The sequence below is a fragment of the Microtus pennsylvanicus genome, chromosome 1 (assembly GCF_037038515.1).
Source record: "Microtus pennsylvanicus isolate mMicPen1 chromosome 1, mMicPen1.hap1, whole genome shotgun sequence".
Lineage (NCBI taxonomy): Eukaryota > Metazoa > Chordata > Mammalia > Rodentia > Cricetidae > Microtus > Microtus pennsylvanicus.
The window spans coordinates 36,662,814-36,690,435 of record NC_134579.1 but is presented as its reverse complement, the minus strand read 5'-3'; the positions used below and the strand labels follow the sequence as shown (position 1 = coordinate 36,690,435).

At 45.7% G+C, this 27,622-nt stretch overlaps 1 protein-coding gene across 5 annotated transcripts in view; it reads left to right on the top strand.

Annotated features, from left to right (window-relative positions):
* Positions 1 to 27,309, top strand: part of Prdm15 (PR/SET domain 15) — a 69,855-nt gene extending 42,546 nt beyond the window's left edge. For 3 of the 5 annotated variants that reach the window (XM_075961487.1, XM_075961494.1, XM_075961510.1), the window contains exons 14-24: positions 2,453 to 2,584; positions 3,296 to 3,430; positions 3,890 to 4,053; positions 4,807 to 4,886; positions 5,196 to 5,315; positions 7,317 to 7,448; positions 10,782 to 10,865; positions 11,200 to 11,375; positions 12,993 to 13,073; positions 14,225 to 14,434; positions 15,354 to 18,360. In XM_075961487.1, coding sequence (XP_075817602.1) covers positions 2,453 to 2,584; positions 3,296 to 3,430; positions 3,890 to 4,053; positions 4,807 to 4,886; positions 5,196 to 5,315; positions 7,317 to 7,448; positions 10,782 to 10,865; positions 11,200 to 11,375; positions 12,993 to 13,073; positions 14,225 to 14,434; positions 15,354 to 15,830 — 1,791 coding nt within the window. In that variant the 3' untranslated portion in view covers positions 15,831 to 18,360. Of the gene's footprint in view, positions 1 to 2,452; positions 2,585 to 3,295; positions 3,431 to 3,889; positions 4,054 to 4,806; positions 4,887 to 5,195; positions 5,316 to 7,316; positions 7,449 to 10,781; positions 10,866 to 11,199; positions 11,376 to 12,992; positions 13,074 to 14,224; positions 14,435 to 15,353; positions 18,361 to 26,264 lie in introns of those variants that run through there. The other 2 variants (XM_075961478.1, XM_075961501.1) reach the window with 2 other exon arrangements.
* Positions 27,310 to 27,622: the final 313 nt, after the last annotated feature.

Here is a 27,622-nt window from a genome sequence, read left to right as displayed (position 1 = left end):
CCAGCCCCACATGGCTGGCCACTCCTGACTGAACATGTGGCAGCACTGCCAGATCCAAAGATGACTTCAAGAGGAAATGAAAAGCTCTGCTTTCATGGTATTTCCTGGTTTCTTTGAACCCACAGAGCCAGCCAAAGCCTGTGGATCAGTGAAGCCATGTGCGGCCATTGACCTTAAATTGTAGGTTTGGAGGCAAGATGGTGCAGGGACAAGGAGGTGCAGCCCATGGGAATAGACAGGTAGTCCCAGGGCACCTCGTCTGCAGAAAGTCCTGCCTTTGGATGCTCCATGATCAGTGGGGCTTCTGGGACACTGGTGATTGTTGTTTATCTGCCTTGTAGACCCCATGTTGCTAGCCCCAGCTCAGGGTTGACTGTTAAATGGTTCTTGGAAGACTAGTGTGGATGATTTAGTGAATCCACATCTATCCCTCCAGGCTGGAAATAGAAAGCAGCATGAAACAGTGCTCAAACTGGATTGGGTGTCTTCTTTGGTATTTACTTTGAGAAAAACTGCGGGTGTATCTGCATGGCTTCCCAGTAGGCTCTGTGCCAATGAGCTATTTAACTCAGCGTAAGGACTGTGCTGTACTCTCATTGCAGCAGAGATTGGAAACAGTGTCCTGTTTGTGTGAGTGGGTGTCCAAATCACTATAAGTTTAGCCAGGTAGTGGTGGTGCATGCCTTTAATCCCAGTACTTGGAAGGCAGAGACAGGTGGATCTCTATGAGTTTGAGGCCATCCTGGTCTACAGATCAAGATCCAGAACAGCCACTGCAGTTACAAAGAGAAACTCTGTCTCCAAAATTAAAGAAGGAGGCTGGGCAGTGGTGGCTTAGCCTTTAATCCCAGCGCATGGGAGGCAGAGTCAACTGGATTTCTATGAGTTTGAGCCAGCCTGGTTTACAAGAACTAGTTCCAGGACAGGCTCCAAGCTACAGAGAAACCCTGTTTTGAAAAACCAAAAAAGAAAAAAAATGAAGGAAGGAAGGAAGGAAGGAAGGAAGGGAAGAAAGGAAGGAAGGAAAGAGAGAGAGAGAAAGGAAGAAGAAAGGGAAGGGAGGAAGGAAGGGGAGGGAGGGAAGGAAAGCAAAACTGTACTTTTGCTTTCCGGCCATCCAGACCCTGAAGCTCGATTAGTAAAAACTCAGGGTCAGAAATTGGGGCTCAACCTGAAGATTCGAAAAGCAAAACAGCCCCACTGGCTCTCACCTCGACCTCAGTCTGAAATGGCAATCCTGCCTCCAGGAATCTCAGAATGAGACTGCGAGTCTGAGAGTTGTTTCTTCCCATTTTATAATCCTGTCTAGGGCTGGGACTAAAGGCATGCCCTGTTAGCCGGGCGGTGGTGGCACACGCCTTTAATCCCAGCACTCGGGAGGCAGAGGCAGGCGGATCTCTGTGAGTTCGAGACCAGCCTGGTCTACAGAGCTAGTTCCAGGTCAGGCTCCAAAACCACAGAGAAACCCTGTCTTGAAAAACCAAAAAAAAAAAAAAAAAAAGGCATGCCCTGTTTAGTTTCTATGGCAGCTAATCTGGCTGGCTACTGGGATTAAAGGTGTGTGTTACCATAATCTGGTCTGTAAGGCTAATGAGTGGGACTGTTTTACTCTCAGATCTTCAGGCAGTCTTTATTTATTAAAATACAGTTGAAATGCCACTACAAGACCCAAATAATCACACAAAATTACAACACTGTTTGGCCAAAGGCTCAGGCATATTCCTAGCTAACTCTTACCATGAGGCTTTTGGTTTGTTACCTCACATCTTGCTTCTTGGGTGGCTACATGGCAACACCTGGCATCTCCCAGACTCTGCCTTTTTTCTTTCTGAATCTCTGCTTGGATTTCCTGCCTGGCTATTGGCCAAATCAGCTTCTTTATTAACCAATGGTTGTAGGCAGAGACCTCTTGTTTGTTCCCGGCTGCCTAAACCCAAAATAATCACATAGAAACTATATTAATTAAAACACTGCTTGACCTATTAGCTTAGGCTTCTTATTACCTAACTCTTACATATTTAATTAACCCATTCCTATTATTTTTATGTTTTACCACGAGGCTCATGGTTTACTGGTAAGGTTCCGGTCATCTGTCTCCATCGGCAGCTACATGGTGTCTCCCTGATTCTGCCTTCCTTCTCCCAGCATTCAGTTTAGTTTTTCCGCCTAACTCTATTCTGCTGTGCCACAGGCCAAAGTGTTTTTTAATTAACTAAGGATAATAAAACATATTCATAGCATACAGAAGGGAATCCCACATCAAATGGTAATAAAGCATATTCACAGCATATAGGGAGATATCTACACCAAGGAAGGGAGGAGGAAGGCAAGCACCATAAGTCTAGAAGAACAACTGCTAGATGTTTAGGCCTGGTGGTAGCTTGTCCTGTAGGCCACAGGATTTGGCTCCCTGTATGCCCTAGCCCTCACTGCACTGGCTCCCTGTCCCCAGGTGTTCTCTTGCCGGAGCAACATGAACAAACACCTGCTGACCCATGGTGACAAGAAGTACACCTGCGAGATCTGCGGGCGCAAGTTCTTCCGAGTGGACGTACTCAGGGACCACATCCACGTCCACTTCAAGGTGCAGGCCCCACGTGGGTGACACTTAGTGACCTGGCCCATCCATTGTCTGTGTAGATGAGGCACTCACCAACAGTAGACTAGATTTCACAGTTCTGGTGCTAGAAGGTTCCATGTCTGTTGAGGGCTTCCTCATTCATACATCTCCTTGCTGTGTGCTCACATGGGGGAAAGATGAGGAAGTTTCTGGGGTCTGTCTTTTAAAGACTCTAATCCTACTCATGGCACCCCACTATCGGACCTTGTCATCCCCCAGAGGCCCTCCTTCCTCACGCTGTCACCTTAGGTGAAGTTCTAACACATGGGCACTGGCATTCAGATTGCTGCCCTGTCCTTCCATAGCTGTCAGCATGGTCGTTGGCAGGCTTTTCATACAGATTCCCACTGACACGCCTGCTGCAGGGCCCAAACAGAATCTCCCTGTGTAAGGAGGGTGGCGTTCTGCTGTCTCCCTGCCTTTAGGGAAAGAGGAGCTGTGCAGGAGCCCCAGGTAGAGGGCAGGTGGGAGAAGCGGCTGTCTGAGTCAGAGGCCCAGAGCAGTGCTGCAGCAGCGGGTGTCCTCCAGGACTCCGCCTGAGCATAGGTGGGATTGCCTATACCACAGGATGGCCAAACCCAGCGCCATCCAAAGGGACATAGGTATAGCTCGCTAGGCAGACAAATGATTCCCCAATAGGCTGCAGTAAAGGCGGGGTTTGTGACTGTCCTGCAGGACATCGCACTGATGGACGACCACCAGCGGGAGGAGTTCATTGGCAAGATTGGGATCTCCTCAGAGGAGAACGATGACAACTCTGACGAGAGTGCAGACTCCGAGCCGCACAAGTACAGCTGCAAGAGGTGCCAGGTACTCAGCACTGCCCGTGAGCACGGCCGCGGGTGGGATTGGTGACCATGGGGCTGAGAGGATCTCACAGCACAGTGTTGTCAGTCTCCTTCACTAGGGAAGCTTGTCGCATATCACGTGGGCTTAGGAATGGTAACCGTGGGACTCACCCATCAGAACCCACTCATGACTTGGTGTGCACATAAGCAGGACAGCTGATGGTGTTGGGCCTGTGTCCTGGAAACTGGCCTAAGACTGGGGATGCTTGGCCCCAGCCAGCCTGAAGCTGGTCCATACTACACAAGGCAGGGGTGCATACTTTCAGGAAAGCAGCTCATGGCCTGAGTTTCCAGCAGCCTCTCCTGTAAGCCACCACTCCCCCATGAATAACTGGCCCTCCCGTGGTGTCTGGTGATAGAAGTGTAACAGAGATGCCCAGAGATGCAGTGAGTCAGCAGCTTCCACCCTGTGTGCCTATAGCTCACCTTCGGCCGTGGGAAGGAATACCTGAAGCACATCATGGAGGTCCACAAGGAGAAAGGCCATGGCTGCAGCATCTGCCACCGACGCTTTGCGCTCAAGGCCACCTACCATGCCCACATGGTCATCCACCGAGAGAATCTGCCTGACCCCAACGTGCAGAAGTAAGAATCCAGGGTTGTGAGGAAGAGGGGAACTCTACAAAGCCACAGTGCTTTTTTTTAGCAAGTCACAATCACTGGCCAGATATTTGAGGCACCTAGTCTCTAGGCCGCATTTCTCACCGTAATTTTTTTTCTCTACAGGATTCTAAAGTATGTTGGCCTACTTGACAAGCCAACACAACCTGCTATAGCTAGGTTTTGTTAATGCTGCCCATGTCAAAGGTCAGCCCATAACCAGAGCTATGTTGTGAGCAACTAGATGACTGAATTCATCTTCTAGAGCTGTTGTGACCAAATACCTCATACTTCATAGTCCTAGAGCCTGGGATCCCATATCAATTCTATCGATCAGGGTTGTCTCTTTCTAAATTCTCCTTGACTAGCCATGGCATCCTCAGTGCCCTCAAAGGCTCAGCCTTCTCTACATGTTTAGCTCTTCCCTCATCTTCTTAAGGATTAGGGTCACCACAATGACTTCATTTTACCTTGATCTGCTCTGTGAATGCCTGTCTTCGTATACAGCTGCATTCTGGGCTAAGACTCCAACAACAGTTTGAGGGACACAGTTCAACCTATTACAGAAGCTGAGTTACGTAACATCTTCTTGCCTCACCTCCCTTGATAAAGGAGCTCTCACACATGCCCTTCACAGCTGAACAGACCCTCACAGCAGATGAAGCCTTCTCCGTGGATGAGCCCCTCAGATGGTAAACCCCCTAGAGGGGGCTCCTGAAGAGTTGTTTCTACTTTCAGGTACATTCATCCCTGTGAGATCTGTGGGCGGATCTTCAACAGCATCGGGAATTTGGAGCGCCACAAACTCATCCACACAGGTATCATGCTCCTGCTTGCATCTCACCACCCACCCAGCAACAGGAATCTGCATCACTCTCCCTGGCTCCATGTACAGACAGCCATGCCTTGGCTCCTCACACTGCATCCCTGCTTCTCCACCTTCCCTCCAGGCCTCCCCTGCCACTGCACATCCCTTCCCATACCTATGTCCACCTCAGGTTCTCAGGGCCTTCTCATGCCAAAGACTCCCATGGAACATACTGGAAAAGCATCCCACGGTATCACTGTGCTTCTAGCTGAGACCCTTGCTGGCTGGGGCTTTCAAGCACTGCTGTGTTTGTTTGCAGGTGTGAAAAGCCATGCTTGTGAGCAGTGTGGAAAGTCCTTTGCCAGGAAAGATATGCTGAAGGAGCACATGCGTGTGCATGACAACATCCGAGAGTACCTGTGTGCCGAGTGTGGGAAAGGTGAGTGTGTGTCTGGAGCCCCAGGGGGTCTCTCGTAGCCACAGGGTATTCTGGAGCCATGGGACATCCTGGGCCATCCGAGCATGTTAAGCCAGGCATCCAGCTTGCCTATGGTCACTAAAATGTAAACCTGAACCTAGACATAGTCTGTGCCCGTGACAGTGGGTGGCTGCTAGGAATCATGAATCTTCTTGGCAAATGGGGGCCAAAATCACATCATGTACACAAAATTATCCTTTAAGACTTCTCTATAGCCTACAAAAAAAAGCTGGACTTTTCAGGTTCTGTTATTTGAGACAGGGTCCATGTAGCCCAGGCTGGCCTCCTGCTCAGTGTGTAACCAAGGATGACCTTACATACAACCTCTCTCCCCAAGCCCCTTCCTGCCAGGTTCTGCCTAACTCTGTTTTCTTTCCACATACTATGTAGGTTCTCTTACCCCCCAGTTTCACTTAGAACAGAAGTCCTATGAAGCCAAGCGCTCTGTCTAGCATAGCACCTCGTCTCTAATGCCTGGCACTTAAATAGTCAAAGCATAGCAGTTATGAGAGTGAACGAAAGAGACGATGAATAGGTGTTGGAACTGCAAGGGTGAGGTTTGTAACAACTGGGTTCAGTCCTTTGCAAGAAAGACAAGCGGGAGCAGACAGCAGTACTGGGTAACACTGTTTTAAGTAGAGCTTAGATGTGATAAGCCAGAGAGGGTTCAAGAACAGGCCAGTTACCTAAAGAATACTCTGCTGGGTGGCCAAGCTTTGACTGGATCTCTCATCACCTGTGGTTTTTGTCCCTGGATGGTGTGTGTGGGGGGGGGGTAATACAACATTTTTATTTGGAGGGTTGGGAAGAGAGGGAAATTAAGGTAAAATTGTTCTTCCATAGTCAGAAAAACCTGGCACTTTGCTCAGCCAGGGACCAACAGCCGAGAGACTCGGGGTGGAACTTGTGTGCCCTCTGCTGTCTGACTTGATGGGTCCTATGGCCCAGCTGGGTTGTCACTGAGATGGGTGAAGATGCGTAGTGGCAAGGTGGGACTGGGGGAGCTGTTGTCCAGCTGAGGTTAGAGCTCTGAGCCCTCTGAACTCGCTCAGCATGGCACCACTGCTGGTTTGTCCACTGGGGGCTGCGGGAGGGTGGGAGGGTGGCCCAAGGACTGCAGTCTGACCCAGCTGGGCCTTGGCTGGTGAGGATGCTTCACCACTGCCCTCATCTTGAGTCCTAAGTCACAGCTTTGGACTATTTCAGTACCTAAGATTGGCAGCAGTAAGTAAAAACTTGTGGTCTGACAAGGTGACGTGGCGAGTAGAGGTGTTTGCACATGGCTGTAATGACCTGAGTGTGATCCCTGCATCCTGCAGTGTGGCAGGAAGTGACTCTGGGGAGTTGTCCTCTGATTGTACATGTTCCTGCACTCACTTTCTCTGTCTCTCTCTTTCACACACACACACACACACAAATATTTTTTTTAAAGAATGGCTCTTTTTGTTTTTTTGTTTTCATTTTTGTTTTTCGAGACAGGGTTTCTTCATGTAACTCTAGCTGTCCTGGAACAGGCTTAGACCGGGATAGCCTCAGACTTACAGAAATCCACCCGCCTCTGCCTCCGTAGTGCTAGGATTAAAGATGTGTGCCATCCCCACCCGGCACGAATGGCTTTTTTAAAAAAAATAAGCATAGATCTGGTGTCTTCATCTTAGTTACCATCTTGTCGTCAAGACAGACAAGAAGCCCTAGTCATCCTGTCCATCTCACTGCATCATCTCAGATGCTGTTGTTGACACACCGCCATCTGAACGTCACAGTAAATCACTAGTGGCCTCCTGAGGTGTTAATTTTGTGGGTCCTTCACCCTCTGAGGTGAGGCCCTAACCTCTTTATCCCAAACACATTCTGTGTCTGTGCCCACTGGGTTCAGAAGGGCGCTTCATGGGAGTGGATGGGACACAAATGCCCGGGCAAGTTCTGGTGAGTCTGGCACTCACGCGGATCTGCCTCCTCTAGGAATGAAGACGAAGCATGCACTGCGCCACCACATGAAGCTGCATAAGGGTATCAAGGAGTACGAGTGCAAAGAGTGCCATCGCAAGTTCGCCCAGAAGGTCAACATGCTGAAGCACTACAAGCGGCACACAGGTGTGTCAAGTCCCCGTTCTGCCGGGTCTGCGAAACCAAACGGCCCCAGTGTGGTGAAGATCGGTGCCAGGCACCTTCTTATGAGTTTGTCTTTGACTGAGTCCCTGGAAATCAGAGCCACTTACAGGGGTACCCTGTGTCTGCAAAGGATCACAAGTCCATCCCACCACCAGCGTGAGATCTTTGTTTTCCATATCTCTCTAGTGTTTTGTTTTTGTTGTTTTGGTTTGTTTTTAGTTTTCAGGACATGATTTCACTGTGTAGCCCTTGCTGTCCTAGAAGTCACTCTATCCAGGCTGGCCTCAAACTCACAGAGATCCACCTGCGTCTCAAGTGCTGGGATTAAAGGCAGGAGCGACCACTGCCCAGTATGTTTTTTATTTTTAATAATAGTCATAACTAGGGTGAGATGGCTCCTTATTGGACTGTTGGTTTTCAGGTCCATGGTGGCTGATGATAGAGATCATTTTTCATTTATTTGTGTCTATTTTGATCATTTCTGGTTTTAGCTGTGTTGTTTATTTCTAAATAAAGTTTTGGTTCAACATACGTTGTTCGTATTAACCTTCCGTCTCATGACTGATTGACGGGTGTCTCTTTCATTGTATCTCTTGTCTCTTTGCTCTGTGAGCTGTTTCCTTTGCTCTGGAGAAGTCTCATGGTTTGATGTGTAGTTGTTTGTTTGTTTCCTGGACTTCAAGGATCATCTCAAAGCCATTGCTGTAGTGTGTCTCCTAAGTTTTCTTTTAGTACCAAGGTCTTATATTTAATCTTTGACCTGTTCTAGGTTGGTTTTTGTAGAGATAAAGGTCAAGTTTGAAACTTCTGAATGTAGACATGCAGTTTTCCTGGCACCTTTGTTGAGATTCAGTTGACTGTACATGCATGTTTTTATTTTAGGATCTGTTCTGTGGATGTGTGAGTTTGTTTCTCATGCCAGTACCATTGTGGTTTTTGGCCTGTGACTCTGGTACCTGCAGCTCTGCATTCTGTTCCGGGTCACTTCTGCTACCCTTCAGGATTGTTTTCCTGGCTCTGTGAAGAAGTCATTGGTGTGCTGCACTGAATCTGTAACTCACTTTGTGTCTACATTTTAACATTCTTAAAGTCCATGAATATGGAGCATCTCTCCACCATTTGGTGTCTTCAGTGGCTTTATGATCTTCGTTGTAGGAACATTTCCCAGCTTTCATTACAGCTATTCGAGGTATTATTTTTTTGTAGTTATTGTGACTGGAATACCTTTCGTGATTCTTAAATTAAAATATACTTTAAGCCAGTCAACAGTGGCGCTCACCTTTAATCCCAGCCCTTGGGAGGCAGAGCAGTTGGATCTCTGTGAGTTTGAGGCCAGCCTGGTCTACAGAGTGAGTTCTAGTACATCCAGGGCTACACAGAGAAACCCTGTCTCAAAAAACCAAAAAATGAAATAGGCTTTAAAGACTTCCTTTTAAATAAAAATGACTTGTATTTTGTAATCTGAGGCTGTGGTGTCATCAGTCTTCCCAGCGTGTTCCATAGGCTTCAGCAGCCAGTACTCTAACACTGTGCCCCTGGGGCACATGATGGATGACGGTTCGAAATCCCTGCGGCAGCTCCAGGGCCTGGGCTCTATCAGGTGTTTGACCACTTTCAATTTAGTATTACCTGAAGGGATGTTCTTGTGAATTTGAGGGCTGTGTCCTTCCACTAGTCCCAGCATCTTGATTGTATATTTTCCCCAGTATCGATACCTTTTTTGTACTAATTATTCTGGTAACAGTGTGTAGCTTATGTGGGCACCAGGGATCCCCACCATATTTTTCATATCTTCAGGTGATTTAGAAGTCTTAATTTGGTATATTTATGGTGAATGCAGTGTGTGCCAATGAGAGATTGCACACCGTTCATATCTTGTTGCATATCTGAAGACTGAACTTCTGAACACAGAATCCCTGTCCTGAACTTGGAAATTCTTAGTTTTAGATGCGCCTGCTAAGTCTGACCTGAACTTCCTACTCTCAGGATTTTTTTAACTTTACAAAATGACAGGTTTCATAATGTTTTCCTACATGTAGGCAATGTATATTTTCATGATTTCCTCCCCAACAGATAAATATTATTGGTGTGTGTGTGTGTGTGTGTGTGTGTGTGTGTGTGTGTGTGTGTGTTTCTCCCCTCCTCCTCCAGAGGCTGGTCTTGAGCCTGTTGTGTAGCTAAAGGTGACCTGGAACTCTTGGATCCTCCTGTCTCTGCTAGATTACAGGTGTGCACTGCCACACCTGGTTCATGCAGTTCACAGGTCATACCCGGGGCTTTGTGCATGCCAGGGGAGCACTCTGCTCACTCAAACATCCTCATCTTCAGTTCTTTGTGCATTGCTGTGTGTTGGGTATCTGTGTGTTATGTAATTCTAATTCTTACCAGTTCAGATCTTGGTGGCATCTTCATGCTTCCCCATATGAAGTTATGCTTTGTACAAATAGGGATGATTTGACTTCCACTCTTCCTGCATGCTTGTGTTTTGCTTCTCTCTTGCCTAATGGCCATGCTAAAACTTGAGGTGCTATCTCGACTACCAGCATGGGAACTGATACCTTGTCTCCTTTCAGACTGAGGTAGAGACTGCTTTAGTGTCTCCCTTTTGGTACAGTTGCTGGCTCTGGGCTTGCCATGCATAGCCTCATGCTGAGGTATGATCCTTCTATACCTGGTTTGTTAACATTTTATTTTGAAGGGACGTTTGTTTATCAAATGCTTTTTCTGCTCTATTTGAAATGATTGTGAGATTCTATGTCTGCTGATATTTTGGCCCTTTATTCTATTGATGTACCATTTCACATGTGCCAGTTTATACAGATGGAACCATCCTTGCTTCCTGGGATGGACTGTGATTTATCTTGTTCATCCTGTGGATAGTGAAAAAATAATCCCTGGTGTTTGTGTGACCACAGCTGCTCTGCTGTCTCTCCTTGTCCTGACTTTCTCTTGCTGTTTAATCTCTTACTCCATGTCTCAGGAGCTAGCCTTTTGAGGCTAAGAAGGGATTTAGGTGAATAACCCTGCTTTGAGAAACTGTTGCTTTCTCTACCCGTGGGTCTCTTTTCTACATCTGTATTTTCAGGCCTTCCCAATCTCTTCATTTTTAAAAATATGAAATGTCATAAAATGGACTAAATTTTTGAGGCCACAGTTTTCTAGGTAAATCTGAGAATAAATAAAATTTTTGTCAAACTGTCCTCTGTTTACCTTTCCCCTGAGGTGCTACACATCCTGAAGCATGAGACATCCTCTGTATATACTTAAACTGAAAACCCACTAAGTATGTGACATTGAACTTGACTTTTCCTGCAGGAATTAAAGACTTCATGTGCGAGTTGTGTGGGAAGACATTCAGCGAGAGGAACACCATGGAGACCCACAAGCTCATCCACACAGGTAACTGCAGCCCAAGGATGGTTCAGGCTGTCCGAGTGTGTAGGGATGAGAGCACCAGCCCAGTCATAAACACTTGCAGAGTAAAACTCCCTGGTTTAATGCAGCCCGTTGGCCTCTAAACCCCACTGTACCTTTCCAGTGTGTATTCTTCAAGGACGAAGGCCAGTTGTTCCAGCTAGTCTTAGGCATTGGTGTCCAACTGGTCTGCCCAGGTGATGGCTCTCTAGAGGAGCAGAGGGAATGGCAGGTGCTTGGCTTGGGAGATGACTTAAGCATTAATGGCTGTCTGCTGACTTGCATTTCTCTTTTCTACCCCACTTATGTGTGTGCGAAGTGGGCAAGCAGTGGACTTGTTCCGTGTGTGACAAGAAGTACGTCACAGAGTACATGCTGCAGAAACATGTCCAGCTCACCCACGACAAGGTGGAAGCACAGAGCTGTCAGCTGTGTGGCACCAAGGTGTCTACCCGGGCCTCCATGAGCAGACATATGCGGCGCAAGCACCCTGAGGTCAGCCTGGGACTCATTCCCATCTCTCCATAGCATAGCCTGGCCCCACCGTGGGACTGGAGTACCTGTTCTGCTCTGAGACCCTTTGTCCTGGTGCAGTGTGAGTTTAAGGTCGAGCCCTGGTCTTATGTCGAAACTATATCATCTTTTTTTTTTTTCCTTCCTAAGGCAGGTCATGTGTAGCCCAGACTGGCCTAGAACTCACTATGTATCTGAGTAATGATTTGAACTTGGGGTCCTTCTACCACTTCTCTGAGTGCTGGGACTGCAGACATGCTTCACCACATGCAGGTTTATGTGGTTCTGAACCTTGAACCCAGGGCTTCAGAATGCTAGGCAGGTACTCGGTCAACTGAGCCCCAGCCCAACCATCTTCTCACGACAACAAAACTAGACAAATAGTTAGTTACTAGACCCCTAAGAAGAGAGACTTTCTGAGCACAAGGGTCACAAAATATTAGGTCTGAGCAGGGAAGCTCTTGGGATTTCTGTAGGTTTATGGGGAGGGGGGTGTAAACTGAACACCTTTGTGAGCGGTATTCCCTTTAACAGATACAGACTTAGTGTCAGCTGTAACAGCCATTCAGTAGGAAAACCCAGTGTGTAGGGAAAGAGAATTCATGGGAGAAGAAATTCATACAAGTATAAGAAACACCAGGAAGACTTCTACTTTCCTCTGGGTCCCTGGAGTGCTGATGTGAGCAGGAGACACAGTCCTCAGAGCCCATTCGTGTTCTGCTGGCTCAAGCATGGTTCAGAAAAGGGCACAGAATGGGCTTTTGTCTAGAAGTCCAAAGATGGAGCTCCCTGACACCCCCACGAACCCCTACAACGAATATTGTACATTTTTCCACTTCAGATTTAAGGGCCATTGGGGCGAGGTCAGATGTGTAGCCTTCCCCAGTCCTACAGTTTCTCTACACCTTGTTTCTTTGGCAGCTCACCTTTCTTACACCTTCCCAGTGCATTCATTTCCTCCCCGTGCTTGTGTCTGTTGCCTTACGTAGGACTTAGTCACCAGTTACGTGAGTGTAAGCGGCTGACTAGTGTTGCTCGCCATGGTGGGAGGCTGTTTGGGCTCCTAGGACAGGTCATGGAGTGAGTGTTGCATGCTAAGTACCCTTGTGAGTGGGGCTGAGAAAGGAAAGGCAGGACTAGGCGGACATGCACATGGCTGCATGCCTTAGGCTAAAGGGTACAATGTTAGACCCACAAAAACCTCCATTGGTGGTTCCTGTAGGACAGACTTATTGCTCTGTGTCTTAGCTCACTGAGAGCACTTGTCATGTAGGCTACAGAAGGAGGATGTAGCCTCCATCTAAGGATGCCACAAGATAACACACAGGTACCAGGTGTCCCCACCAGGCCAGACAGCAGTGTAGAGACTTGAGATGGGGGTCAGAACACAGGGTTCGGGCATACTCTGGAGAACATTTTAGAAATAGTTTCAGAGTCGGACCTGACCCTAGGAGTCAGAAGCAGAGGTGGGTTTGTCAGTTAGCTGCTGGTCTCTGACAGCAGTGGCCCTTGCACAGTGAATTTGGGCTCCTAGTGCATGATCAGGAAAGCCATTGGGTGGCCATAGCAACCCTGTACACTGCCCTCTGCCCCTTTCAGGTCCTCGCTGTGCGGATTGACGATCTGGACCACCTCCCTGAGACCACCACCATCGATGCCTCCTCCATTGGCATTGTCCAGGTGAGCAGCACAGAACGTACACACAGGGCTGGGGTGTGAGGGGAGCCGACTTCACATGTAGGAACAGACTCTAGACACGCACCGTTGACCATGCCTTACACATCAGCACAGTCTCACTGGGATTTGGTCGGCATTTATTATGATTAAATTATCTTAAGCAAAATTAACAATGTTAGGCAAACAGAGAGGTTTTTTTTTCCTTTTTAGACAGGACCTTGCTATGTGTACCTGGCTAGCCTGGAGCTCTATGTAGACCACACTGGCCTTGAACTCACAGAGCTCCACCTCCTCTGCTTCCCGGTGCTGGGATTAAAATGTGTACCACCATACCAGGCCAAATCTAGATTTTAAAGGAACTTTTACTCTCTTTTTATTTATTTATTTTTTTTGAGATAGGATCTCATATAGTCTAGGTTGATCTTGAGCCTGCTGTATAGCAAAGACTAGCCTTGAACTCCTGCCTCTGCCTCTCAAATGCTAAAATCTCAGGCATGCCCCATCATGTCTGGATATGCTGAATATTTTTATGGCACTTTTTTATTTTTAGTCACAGAGTACGTTACGCTGTGTTTAGGATGTCTGTACCCAAGTGCTTTGACTTGAGTGATGAGTGTCCTGTAAGTTCAGGTGGCCATGTCTTATGGAATGGATAGAATTCACATCTAGCCCCTCTATGAGCCGTTTATGTGCTTGGCAATTCACATGTGAGGGTGGGAAAAAGTCTCTCCATCACCATACTCTGACCAGTTCCTGGTCGGTCTGTCTGCCCCAGGACCACACAGGGGCACTGAGTATCAGTGACAGGACAAAGCCCTACAGCCACTGTGCCCCTGACCTCCAGCCGTGCTGGCCACTCTCGGAGCTGTGTAAGGGAAAGGATAAGCCTGAACAGAAGGGAGCAGAAAATGCCTGCATGGTTTTAATCAAGTGTTTACGTCCAGTGTCGTTCCTGCTGTGGATAGTGGCTCACAAGCCCTTTCTTTGAGCTGAACTCCCCTCAAGGGAAATACTTCTCCTCTAACGATGTTTCTGTTTGAACACCAAATAGCCACTTCCTGTGACAGCTTGATGCCGTGGGTTGTAAAGGAGTGAATGATCCATCCAGACGTAGCCCACTGTCCTGGTGGTTACTAACGCCCATCTCCTTACAGCCTGCACTGGGCCTGGAGCAGGAGGAGCTGGCAGAAGGGAAACATGGAAAGGCTGCCAAGCGCAGCCACAAGAGAAAGCAGAAACCAGATGAGGAGGCCGGGGCTCCAGTGCCCGAGGACACCACCTTCAGCGAATACCCCGAAAAGGAGCCAGAGTTCACAGGCAGTGTGGGTGATGAGACAAATTCTGCTGTGCAGAGTATCCAACAGGTTGGTTGGTGCCTTTGTGTATGAGGTGACAGCCACCTCCGCAGGGGCAGCTCCTCTGGGTATGTGGGTGTGCACCATGGTCCCAACTCTCACTTTCCATGTAGGCATTGTCTCGTGAAGCTGTGCCACCTGTGGCCTCCAGACCACACATGCCGTGTCAATAACAGTGTGACACGTTAGCAGTTCCCAATTGGGTGCCCCAGGGGGCCTGTCAAGGAGCAGGAACTGGACACTGCGAGCCACTGAGCTGGCCTCTCTGTGCAGTCTCTGCTTTGCTTATCTTCTGTCCCTTTGTCTGTGCGACCCCACTTCTGCCTCGTATTTGTGGGTGGTGAGTCTGCAGTAAGCTGGCTTGCGTCCGTCTCGCCTTTCAGCACTAGGTATGAGGAAGCCACAGCTGTGGTGCTTCCATAGCTACACAGGTTTTACTGGGCCACAAGACAGGCAGGTCAGAGGGTAGATGAAGGTAAAGTGTTGGCTTCCTGGATTTTCAGACTTGCTTTACTTGCTATATTGTGATCTGACTCTTGCCTCTGCTACTGCACCTGGCTTTCATGTTGGTACTGGGGTAGCATGCAGGTCCTCATGAATCAGCAGCCAGCACTTTGTCAACTGAACCGTCCTCCTCAACTCTGGGCACACTTCACTCTTTGTTCTGGGCAGTGACATTCATTTGATTTTCCCATCCCAGCATTGCCTCTGAGAACTGTCCATATTTCCTTTCTCTTTTCCACTGGTATAATTCTCCTAGGACGCTGTGTTCTGCTTTTCCCAGTGGAGGCCTTGCTTTAGTTCTTTTGCCTGAGCATGCAATTCCATCACAGACCGTGGCCTCCAGCAGGAAGGTACTGTGGGGTGTTCTGCCTTCTCCTTTTTTCAGAAATAATTCATTGCCTCTTTTTCTATGTGACTCTTGCAGGTGGTGGTGACCCTAGGGGACCCCAATGTGACTACTCCATCGAGCTCTGTTGGCCTGACCAACATCACTGTGACCCCCATCACCACTACAGCTGGGACTCAGTTTACCAGTCTACAGCCAGTGGCTGTCGGACACCTTACCAACCCTGAACGCCAGCTACAGCTGGACAACTCCATCCTGACTGTGACCTTTGACACAGTCAGTGGCTCCGCCATGTTGCACAACCGCCAAAATGATGTCCAGATCCACCCACAGCCAGAAGCCTCAAACCCTCAGTCAGTGGCCCACTTCATCAACCTTACCACACTGGTGAACTCCATCACACCCCTGGGGAACCAACTTAGTGAGCAGCATCCACTCACATGGCGGGCCGTGCCCCAGACGGACGTGTTACAGCCACCACAGGCTCCTGCAGCCCCGCCACAGGCAGTGCAACCCCAGGTACAAAATGAACAGCAACAGATGTACAGCTACTGATCATGCAGCTGCAGAGCTGGCTGAGCTTCAGGGAGGGCTCTGCAGCCTAGAGGTTTATTTGCTGGGTACCAAACAGGAAGAGTATGCACATGACAGGGTCACTGAGGTTGGGCTAGCATTGCAAAGTTACCACCTCAGCTAGTGACATGGCCTTGGACCCGCAGGAGCTTAAAGCACTCTGGAGTTACACCATGTGCTTCCCCTAGGTGGTGCTGTCTGGCCAGACCACAGTGTCACCCTCAGAGGTCTGCAGTTGTCCTGGGGCTCAGGGACACAGGTAGCAGGGTCCTAGAAGTAGGTGTGATATCCCGAGGACCAGGGAGATTTGATCTGTTTTCTTTAGCACTCCAGTGATGATACAGAAACATGGGTAGCCTTCTCAGGCAGCACACAGAAGTAAACCCAGGTTTCTCTTTGCTCCTGAATTCACAAGCAGGGACAAAGAAGTCAAGTAGTTCTTCCTCTGAAGTCTCAATTTGTTTGTCACAGGGCTGTGACCTGAGGCCTTGTATGAGAAGTTTCATGACCTTCATGGGAGGCCCCTAGGTCAGGCACAAAAAGCATCTTGGGAACAGTCTGTTCATTTTATTTCATAACCACTTTATGTATTATGGCCCTCTTGTGGCCAATATTGATTTATTTTAATATGATAAAGTCGTTTGCACTGTAGGGTGTTGGTCCCTGTCTTGTGCACAGGTGCCTTGTGTGAGGGCACACACAGCTGTGTGCAAAGTGAACCCTCATGCTCAGATCCTAATGCTCCTCAGAGCCATCTCAGGACTCTGCCATCCAAACATACGTATTACATTGCAGCTTAGCCACACCCCTGAATGGAGGATGGGGAGTGAACTCACGTTTTCTTTCTGTGTAAGCCTTAATTCCAAAGGTGTTTATGTCTGACTACCAATTTCCTATGAAATGGAGGAGTTCAGCTCAACAGGAGAGAAGTGTAGCTAGTGATTTAAGAAACCCAGTGAAGGTAAGCTGGCCACACCCAGCTCTGGGGAGACATGGCAGCACCTGTACCATCCCGAGCGATAGGTCAGGTTGTCATCATGGTGTCCACAGGGACGCAAAGAGACAAGGTTAGAGGAGAGGAGTCTGGTCTTGCTCTTCTTACCAGTTTTTAATATCATACAAAAGAAGAGGTTGAAGACAAACTTGCCTTACTTTGTCCTTGGTCCCGTGTTTCCTAGTTATAGCCGGATGTGGGCAGCTGCCCTGCAGAGACCCTGGCAGCTAACCAGCAGGGCAAAGGAAGCTGCAGTCAGCCTGGTGTTAGACGAGATGCTACTCTCTCAGCATCTGCTTCCAGAGAGCAGGCTTTGAGGATAGGGCTAGAGCCTAAGGAAGAGATGGCACTCAGACGGGTCCTGCTGGTCTGTGGATTACTTGGCCCACACCCTCTCCATCCACACAGGCCAGTCTCTCCTCTCAGTTGTTGGTGTGTGGGAGATTCTTGAACTGCTTAATTTATGACAGTTATTTTTATGTTATTTATGTGTGTAATTAACTGCATTGTATACAGTACCCTTATCAGATGAACTTGGGCGAGGGGTAAACTGTTTTCTAAAATATTGCCTTCATTTTCCAAATAAATATAACTAGTGTAGGAAGCTACGGAAGCAGTGGGCAGTCCACAGTTCCTCTTTGCCTTTACAGCCTCTCAAAGATGAACAAGCTGAGCCCAAACGACCATTGAGCTTAGTCAGACACTTACTAACATTTGGCTTTTATTCTCTTCCCTATGAAATAAACACTTTTGAAATCACATTTTTATTTTATAAAGATGTGTTTTTGTGCCTCCAGTCAGGCTGTCAAATCCTGTTGAAAGACAGAGCTTAGGTTGTGTAGTCTCCCCGCTGCCACTGTTTAAACACACGGAGGCATCTGCTTCTGCTGTTGTAAGCAGGAGCTCAGATAAAACCAGCTTTGTGACACGTGGTCTTACCAGAGTCACTGACTGGGGCAAGCAGGTTGTCTTAGCATGGTTACAGCTACTCTGCAGACTGAACTGTAAAACAAAGGCATCTCCTCCACACTCCAGCTGCCCCACATACATCATAAACATTGTTGGTTGGTGAGAACTCTTTTTTTTTAAACTGGTTTAAGGTGGGCAGGTGCATAGTTATGTGTTCAATAAGCCCTGTGACTATCTGGGTTCACATAAATAAATGTATAATGGGAATTTGCTTAAACCTTGTGAATGGTAATGTCGTAGGGTCACATGTCACGACAGGATAAAACTCACAGTTGGAGCACAGGGCTCTACCCTCTAGAATGGTGTTAGCAAGTGATATGGTCTCAGGAAAAGGGTCTGTACCGTGAAAGCCCTCTGCAGAATGCCCTCGTGGAAGGCAGATCTTTTGTCCTTCACACCATTCTCATTCAGTATACAGAGTCAGAGGCAGCACCTGGGGCTCATATAGGTTTTGAGGGCCGTGAAGACCATTCTGCAACTCGACGGGTGTTTCATGTCACATCTGTTTGTATGATGGTGAATAAAGGTGCTGTGACCTGTGTTTTTCAATTGCTGGCCCTCTGCTCTCCTGCCCGTGAAGAAGCTGTGCCTGGTAACCGTTGAGAATGGCTTTAATTCCTGTTGTGGGTGATGTTCTCATTTCCCTGCAGGCCTGAGAATATGTTTGGACCATTTGAAATACTCTGAGATACTGAGTGTTGAAACCTCACCAAGAGTTACAGATGGCAACAGAGAAAGTACATATGAGCTTCTTTGTAAAGCTGAGATCAGAAGATGGGCACCGGGCAGTACTTGGCAAAGCTTTTCCATGGGCCTATGGTCTCAGATGGTCCCTTACTGATACTGATCAAATATTAGATGGTGTGTTCTAATTTGTCCCTGTGGGTTTTATGTTTGTTTTGAGGCAGAGTCTCATGTAGCCCAGGCTGGCTTTAAACTCTGAACCTTCAGTCCCCCTGTGTGTACCCCCATATACTATAATTACAGGCAGCACCACCATATCAAGCTCTTGTAAAGCCGTGAAATGCCTTTATTTTCAGTCCTTTAAGGAGCTGGATCGTCAGGACTACATTTCACGTATCTTAGCATCTGCTAGCAGCTAGCTCCCCTGCTGATAAGACTTATGGATCCAAGCCTGTATATCCCTTTACATTCAGAGCAGACTTTGGATATACCAGTAGGAGAGATAAGGAAGCCTTTATTATTTCCACAGCTGACGCACTAGCACCATGAGGTACCACATGGTACATCTGAAGATACCTGACAGAACTTAAAGGAGGGCTTACCTGAGCTCCCGGTTTCACATGACACAGTCCCTCTTGTCAGAGAAGGTTGGGTGGCCGGAGCAGCTCCATCTGTAGTGTTAGGAACTTATGATAGTAGTTTTCCCATGAGTCTGTGGGAGACTGCAGATTTGAACCGTAGCATTTGTGTTCCTGGTCCCCTTCCACTCTTGACTACCTCATAAATGCAACTACATTCAACTATCGGAGTCCCGGATCTTCACAACTTCACTGTTGCAAAGTGACTACTGAGATGCAAGGCAACCTCTTTGATATGAAAGAGTAAAGCTGCATTGTAACAGGACTTTCTCTGTCCCCCAACCAGCTCCCAATAACGACACAGGTCCGTCATTAATTATAAAAGCTTGGCCTTAGCTTGGACCGAATTACCTGGGAGATAAGATAGCAAGGACATAGCAGACCAGAGGGTAAATATTAACCCTGTAGCCCCATATCTAGCATCCGGGGCTTACGAAGACATCACCTGTGTGCCAGTGGCTAGAACAGCTCCTCCTCTGTTTGCAGTTTCACCCAGCCAGTACCTGTGGCTCTTCTGGGAGGATATCTTGTTTTCTTGGAATCTCCAACATCCAGGTCTCTCCATTGAAATTGAGATTTCATCTTCACAGATTTCTTGCTTGGGAACTCCCTGAAGGAAACATAGTCCTGCTATGCATTGCCTGACTCCCTTGCTTTCCTTTTTATTATTTTTTTTACTTTTTTTTTTTTTACCAATTTAAAAACAGCACGCGGAGCGGTGGTGGCACACGTCTTTAGTCCCAGAACTCGGGAGGCAGAAAGAGGCGGATCTCTGTGAGTTCGAGGCCAACCTGGTCTACAAAGGGAGTTCCAGGACAGGCTCCAAAGCTACAGAGAAACCCTGTCTCGAAAAACAAAAACAACAACAACAACAAAAAAAAAAAACCAGTAGCACGAGGTGTGTTCCCTTGAACTATGGCTACAGAAGCCTCTGAGTACTGTGTGACCAGACCTTAGCTGTTGGGGGGCTGTGGATACTTAATACACAAATCTTTACATGCATATCTATTAATTCTCATTCCACATACAATAAAAACTAGACCCCAAAGAAAAAGAATGAACTGGGTCATTGGCTTCTCTCACCTGTTTCTGTATGACTTGAGTACATCAGGCACCCCAGATCTGCAATGACAGGTTAAAATGAACATGCTGGTCTGGCTGAAACCAGCCTTCCACCTAAGCCTTGCATCCCATTCCCATTTCAGGGACTGACTCTCCTGAGACTGAACCCTGGAAACATGGGAGTGCATAAGCTGCCTCAGACCCCAGCAACTTGCTCCTCCCTGCTGACATGCTCACTCTCTCACTTCCACGAACACATGGGTGAGAGTACCCTTTGCCGCAGCACAGACCCACTTGTGTCTCCAGAGGCTCCTTGAAGAAAACAGGCTTGTTTAGGCATAGCTTGTTTCACGCAGGTGGGATTTGAATCCATCCCAACACTGGTAGTTGATCACTTGTATGAAGCCTGGAGCTTAGCTCGCAGATAGACCCTTCCTTTCAGAAGGAAATGGAGCTGCTGGCGAGGCTAGGAGCTACTTCTCATATACCATGGGTAGAACATTATGATCTAGATCCATCTTGGATATTGCAGTCACAGGGAACCCGATACAGTGGCATTTCAAATGTATTTTAATAAATACTGTCTGAAGATCTGAGTAAACAGTCCCACTGGGCAGCCTTACAGACCAGATTCTGGTAACACACACCTTTAATCTCAGTAGCCACCCTAGTTGCCATAGAGATTGGGTGGCACATGCCTTTAATCCCGGTGGTGCACACCTTTGATCCCAGCCCTAGAGAGGGATATAAGATGGGGCAAGACAGCTCTCAGAGACAATCTCATTCTGAGATTCTGGAAGGCAGGATCACCACCATTTCAGACTGAGGTCAAGGTAAAAGCCAGTGGCTGGCTCTTTTGCTTTTCAGATCTTCAGCTCAAACCCCAGTTTCTGACCCGGAGTTTTTAATTAATCGTGCTTCAGTGCAGGATCTGTGTTTTGCTGTTCTTCATTGGATTAAAGACTGATCTATTCCCATACAGACCTTGCCCTCTAGCCACTGTCCTCACACTCAGACAGCAGTGCGGCCCTTTATTCATTCAATGTACAGCTGAGCTCCTAGCATCATCTTAGACCAAGACCTATTTCCTACATGACATCCTGAGTGGTGTACATGGAAACTGCGTGTTCATTACTAACCACCCAAGACATAACTAATCATGCAGAAACTATATTAATTACAACACTGTTTGGCCAATGACTCTAGCTTATTCCTAGCTAGCTCTTATATCTTAAACAAACACATTTCTATTCATCTGTGTATTGGCACAAGGCTGTGGCTTACTAGTAAGGGTCTGGCATCTTTCTCCTTGAGCAGCTACATGGCATCATCTTTGACTCTGCCTACTTTCTCTATTTCTGTTTGGACAGCCTGACTGGCTTTACTAAACCATTGGCCAAAACAATTTCTTTAATAACCAGTGGTAATAAAAACATTCATAGCATATAGAGGGGAATACCAAATTATCTCCCCTCTTATGTCTATAGAAAAAAGAAAGTTTTAACTTTAACATAGTAAAATTAAATATAACAAAACAGAGCTAGTTACCTAGGCCAAAGCAGGCCTGAGGCAGCAAACTCCACAGGAGCAGGACTGAGCCAGTGAATCATAAACACTTTCAGTAATGTAGCAAAATACAAGATTAACTCAAAAAAAATCAGTAGCCCTCCTGTACACAGATGATAAATGGGCTGAGAAAGAAATCAGAGAAACATCACCCTTCACAATAGCCACAAATAGAATAAAATATCTCAAAGTAACTCTAACCAAACAAGTGGCAGAATTGTATGACAAGAACTTTAAATCTTTGAAGAAAGAAATTGAAGAAGACACCAGAAAGTAGAAAGATCTCCCATGCTCTTGGATAGGTAGAATTAACATACTAAAAATGGCAATCTTAACAAAAGCCATCTATAGATTCAATGCAATGCCCATCGAAATCCCAGCATAATTCTTCACAGACTTCAAAAGAATGGTACTCAACTTCATATGGAAAAGCAAAAAACCCAAGATGGCCAAAACAATCCTGAACAATAGAAGAATTTCTGGAAGCATCACAATCCCTGACTTCAAACTCTACGACAGAGCTACAGTACTGAAAACAGTCTGGTATTAACATAAAAACAGACAGGACGACCAATGGAACAGAATTAAAGACCGAGGTATTAATTCACATACTTTCGAACACCTGATTTTGACATAGAAGAAAAAAAATATCAAATGGAGCAGGAGAGATGGCTCAGAGGGTAAGACCACTGATTGTTCTTCCAGAGGCCCTGAGTTCAATTCCCAGCAACCACCTGGTGGCTCACAACCATCTGTAAAGAAATCTGGTGCCCTCTTCTGTCCTATAGGCACACATGCAGACAGAACACTGTAAACAAAATAAATTTTTTTAAAAAAATCAAATGGAAAAAGAAAGCATATTTAACAAGTGGTGCTGGCATAACTGGATATGAACATGTAGAAGAATGAAAATAGATCCATATTTATCACCTTGCACAAACTCAAGTCCAAATGGATCAAAGACTTAAACATAAAGCTAGTCACATTGATCCTCATAGAAGAAAAATTGGGAAGTACACTTGAATGCATTGGCACAGGAGGCCACTTCCTAAATATAACTCCAGTAGTACAGACACTGAGAGAAACAATTAATAAATGGAACCTCCTGAAACTGAAAAACTTCTGTAAAGCAAAGGACATGGTCAACAAGACAAAATGACAGCCTACAGAATGGGAAAAGATCTTTACTAACCCCACATCAGACAGAGGTCTGAGCTCCAAAATATACAAAGAACTCAAGAAATTGGTCATCAAAAGAACAAATAATCCAATAGAACAATGTGCAGACCTATACAGAGAACTCTCAACAGAGAAATCTAAAATGGCTGAAAGACACTTAAGTAACAACATCCTTAGTCATCAGAGAAATGCAAATCAAAATAACTCTGAGATTCCTTCTTAGACTGGTAAGAATGGCCAAGATCAAAAACACTGATGACAACTTATGCTGGAGAGGTTGTAGGGTAGAGGGAACACTTCTGCATTGCTGGTGGGAAAGCAAGCTGGTACAGCCCCTTTGTATCAGTATGGTGATTTCTCAGAAAACTAGGAAACAACCTTCCTCAAGACCCAGCAATACCACTTTTGGGTATATATCCAAAGGATGGTCAACCGTGCCACAAGGCCATGTGCTCAACTATGTTCATAGCAGCATTGTTTGTCATAGCCAGAACATGGAAAAACCTAAGTTCCCCCAAACCAAAGAATGAATAAGAAAAATGTGGTACATTTACACAGTGGAATACTACACAGCAGAAAAAAGAATGACATATTGTAATTTGCAGACAAATGGATGGAGCTAGAAAACATCATTTTGAGTGAGGTAACCCAGACTCGGAAAGACAATTACCATATGTACTCACTCATAAGTGGCTTTTAAATATAAAGCAAAGAAAATCAGCCTACAAATCACAATCCCAGAAAACCTAGACAACAATGAGGACTCTTAAGAGAGACATACATGGAGCTAATCTACATAGAAAGTAGAAAAAGACAAGATCTCCTGAGTAAATTGGGAGGATGGGAACCATGGGAGAGGGTTGAAGAGTAGGGGAGAGGAAGGGAGGGGAGCAGAGAAAAATGTAAAGCTCAATAAAAATAAAAAAAGTTGAGTTCTTCAAGATCTCACATCAACATTTAAAGGAGACCATAAGTATGAAGACACAGGCTTTTGACAACTGTTTTAATAAGGAAATAGATGAATAAAGTATGTTCAAAGTTAATAAATAAATAAAACAGGTATCAAGCAAGAATTATAGTTACAATATTTAGTCCATTTACATTTGGAAAATTAAGGAAAATATTTTATCATTTATCCTATCTTTGTGAGTCTAAAGTTTCATCATATCTAATTTATCTTTTATCATACTAAGGAAACTTATAACTATCTGTCTTCAACTTTTCAAAGACCCCAGAAGGATATAATGTTATCTAAGTAAACAAGAAGTGCATTGTAATCACCTTCCAAAACTCTAGAATTGACAGAGACATCTTGCTACTTGGATAGTCATCCAAAGTTCTTCTGTAACATTGGGGCATCCATCTTCAGCCTACAGGACCATAGTATCTTGCAGACTTTTTCATGAAGCAGGAAATTTCAAAGACTGTTTTGCCTATATTGGCAGTTTGTCAGTCATTTTCTTCTGTGTCCTGAAGAATGTCTGGCAGACTCTTTCATTAGGCAGGAACCTTAAAAGGCTGTCTCACCTTCTTTAGGCAAGTTCAGCAATCACTTTTCTGTGGGTCCTGCATGTTCAGTTTATACAGCAAACCATCAAGCAGTTCAAGCAAGAGCAGTTTCTTGCCCAAATGGCTAACAAACTCCATAAGGAGCCTCTTTGATGCCCATTGTCTCTTGAAGTAGATTGGTACTACCAGGAGATGTGCCTCATTGTCATAAAAAGTCTAAGTTCTTAAAACGTTTTAAATGCCATATTCTGTAGGTCTTTGAAGTGTTGAAGATTATTGGTCTAACTGAAATATATCTCTGTATATCTAGAAAACCTAACTAATATGACTACAAGTTTGACTATTATAAATGACTACCTACTAATCTGCAAATTTTAATTATATATTAAATTTTTTAATTTCTATACAAACAATACCTTAATCAAGGGCAGAAATATACATAAAACAAAATTGACCTTAAATTTGTGTCAATAAACCAAGATCCATACCAATGCAAAGTATTCATCTCTATAACATATCCCCCTTTAAATGTAAACAAACATTTATAAACAATCATTTATGGAATTTGGGAGTTGTTCTTTAGACAACTTCCTGCCGATTGGGGGCACTGTTAATCAGGTCTGTCATGGGATATCCTGTGTGGTAGGTCCATCTCAGCCAGCAGTCCTGAAGCTGTCATGGATTTTGGACCATCTGTGCCATTGCTTCAGGGTGTCTTGTTTGATCAAACCATATTAGCCAGTAAGAAATCCACAGCTTTCTTTCCACTGTGGAAACAAAAGCAGAACCTCTCTTCCAAACAACATATTCTTCTTTTGTTTTATTTTGTTTTGTTTTTCGAGACAGTGTTTCTCTGTTGCTTTGGAGCCTGTCCTGGAACTAGCTCTTGTAGACCAGGCTGGCCTTGAATTCACAAAGATCTGCCTGCCTCTGCCTCCAGAGTGCTAGGATTAAAGGTGTGTGCCACCACTGCCCAGCCCAAACAACATATTCTTAGACTCAAATTTTGAAGTCAAGATAACTTTAAAATATGTATGTTGGTTAAGCTGAGCAGCCCATACAATGAAATGTCCCTCTATACTTATCTTATTCACAGTAAAAAAATTCAAAGCAAACAAAATAATACATATAATCCAGATTCTCTGTATATTTTCCATCTTTATATGGCTTATTTTTCTTTATTCTTTTAATCTATGACTATCTATACTCTGTTTCTTTTAAAGACTTTGTTTTATTTTTTAAAACCTTTTATAACTGTGTATAATCTTTTTCTTCTTTCTCTCAAGCCTATGTATATTTTTTAAACACTATGACTCGTTCAGAGGTTCATTTCTGTCTGAATCTGTCTTTGTTGCTTACCTGTAATCATTTTCTGACTAGGAGCGCTTTCAAAATGGTAAGCAGGTTGTTTGCAGCAGCCCTGGATGCTGGCTTTGTCTCGCAGCCTTTCAATATGGCAGAGGTACCTTTACCACCAGCTCTGGGACCCCAGGGTGGGAGCCGTCTTCACCACCTCTACTCTGGGAAGCAGTTGGCCCATGCTGCCACCAAGTAACTTGCAACATGCTGCCCACAAACCCCATTCAATTGTTTGGCCTCCTGAAAGAGCCAGAGCTGTTCCTGCAACAAGCACAAACCAGGAAGCCTTCTTAAAGGAGCCATGCAGTTTTTGTTGCTACCACTGAGTTAGGAAACCTTCTCTTAAAGGAACTGTGCTTCTGCTAGCTTCTAGCAAACAGAGCCTACCTGACAAAATGCTACTACCATAAAGCTGTGCTTAACTCTGTTTTGTTTTGTTTTTGTTTTTGTTTCTAGAATTCCTTTCCAAGCTCTCTCAGGATTTATGTGGATATAGCTGGCCCACACTGATGCACCATTATGTGAGTGGAGACTGATCATTTCTTCCTGGCTGCCCAAGACCCAAATAATCACATAGAAACTGTATTAATTACAACACTGGCCAATGACTCTAGTGTATTCTTCACTAGCTCTTACATCTTAAATTAACCCATTTCTATCAATCTGTTTATTGGCACACAGCTGTGGCTTACTAGTAAGGGTCTGGCAAATTTCTCCATTTGCAGCTTCATGGTATTTCTTTGATTCCACCTACTTTTCTCTCTATATCTCTGTTCACATTTCCTGCCTGGCTTTACTCTACTAAGCCATTAGCCAAAAGAGCTTCTTTAATAACCAATGGTGATAAAACATATTCATAGCATACAGAGGGGAATCCCACATCGTTGTGGTTTTGGAAATGACCAGGTTTGCCCATCTTTCCACATTCCCCTAGTTCATATCTTCAGCTGTCACCTCCAGAAATCCATCAAATTCCTCATTCTTCCCCAGACACTTTATCACTGTGTTGTCCGTGGCACTCAAAAATGGTTTGTTCCATTATGGCCCCTACAACCAAGACCAGTACCTCCTGTGAGGCCCTCAGTGCTGTGTGACCACCATCAGATCCCCCAGACCCCAAGGCTGTGAAGAAGGCTCTGGGGGTGTTCAGAATGTGTCTGGTCAGCAGTGCCTCTCCATAGCCCAGGGTGCTCAGGACCTGCCTGCTTTCCTCCCACTGGTGGCTCATGCTGTTCTAGCTTTGAACCCACTATCTACACTGAGCACTGGCCCTTGTCTCTCCCCTCAGTTGATGCCTGTGTGCCTCTCAGATCATGACTCAAATACCTCTCATGGTAATCTTCTAGAAGCTCTCGTTTCCCACTCAGACAGTTACCTGTCTTTTCATCACAGCACTCAAGACTATATATATATATAGTCACACCCTGTGTCAGAACAAAACATGACAAAATTTTCCAGGGATAGCCAGCCTGTGAATGCGGCACTAATAATATATACCTGCAAAGAAGAAAGAAAAAAAAAACTGCACTCTTCCTTTTTAATTTGAGAGATACCAACACAGATTTCAAAGAGGTGTCAGACCAGCAGTCAGCTCAGTCAATAAACAACTTGTCATGCAAGCATAGAGACCCAAGTTTAAGGGCCAGAATCCATGTAAAATAGCTGAGCCTGAGAGTGCATGCTTGTAATTCCAGAGTCAGAGAAGCAGTCAGGAAGCCCCTGACTATCCAGGCTAACCAAATCCATGAGCTCCAGGACAGTGTCTTAGCAAATACGATGGAAAACAATTGAGAAAAACACTAACAGTGTCTGTC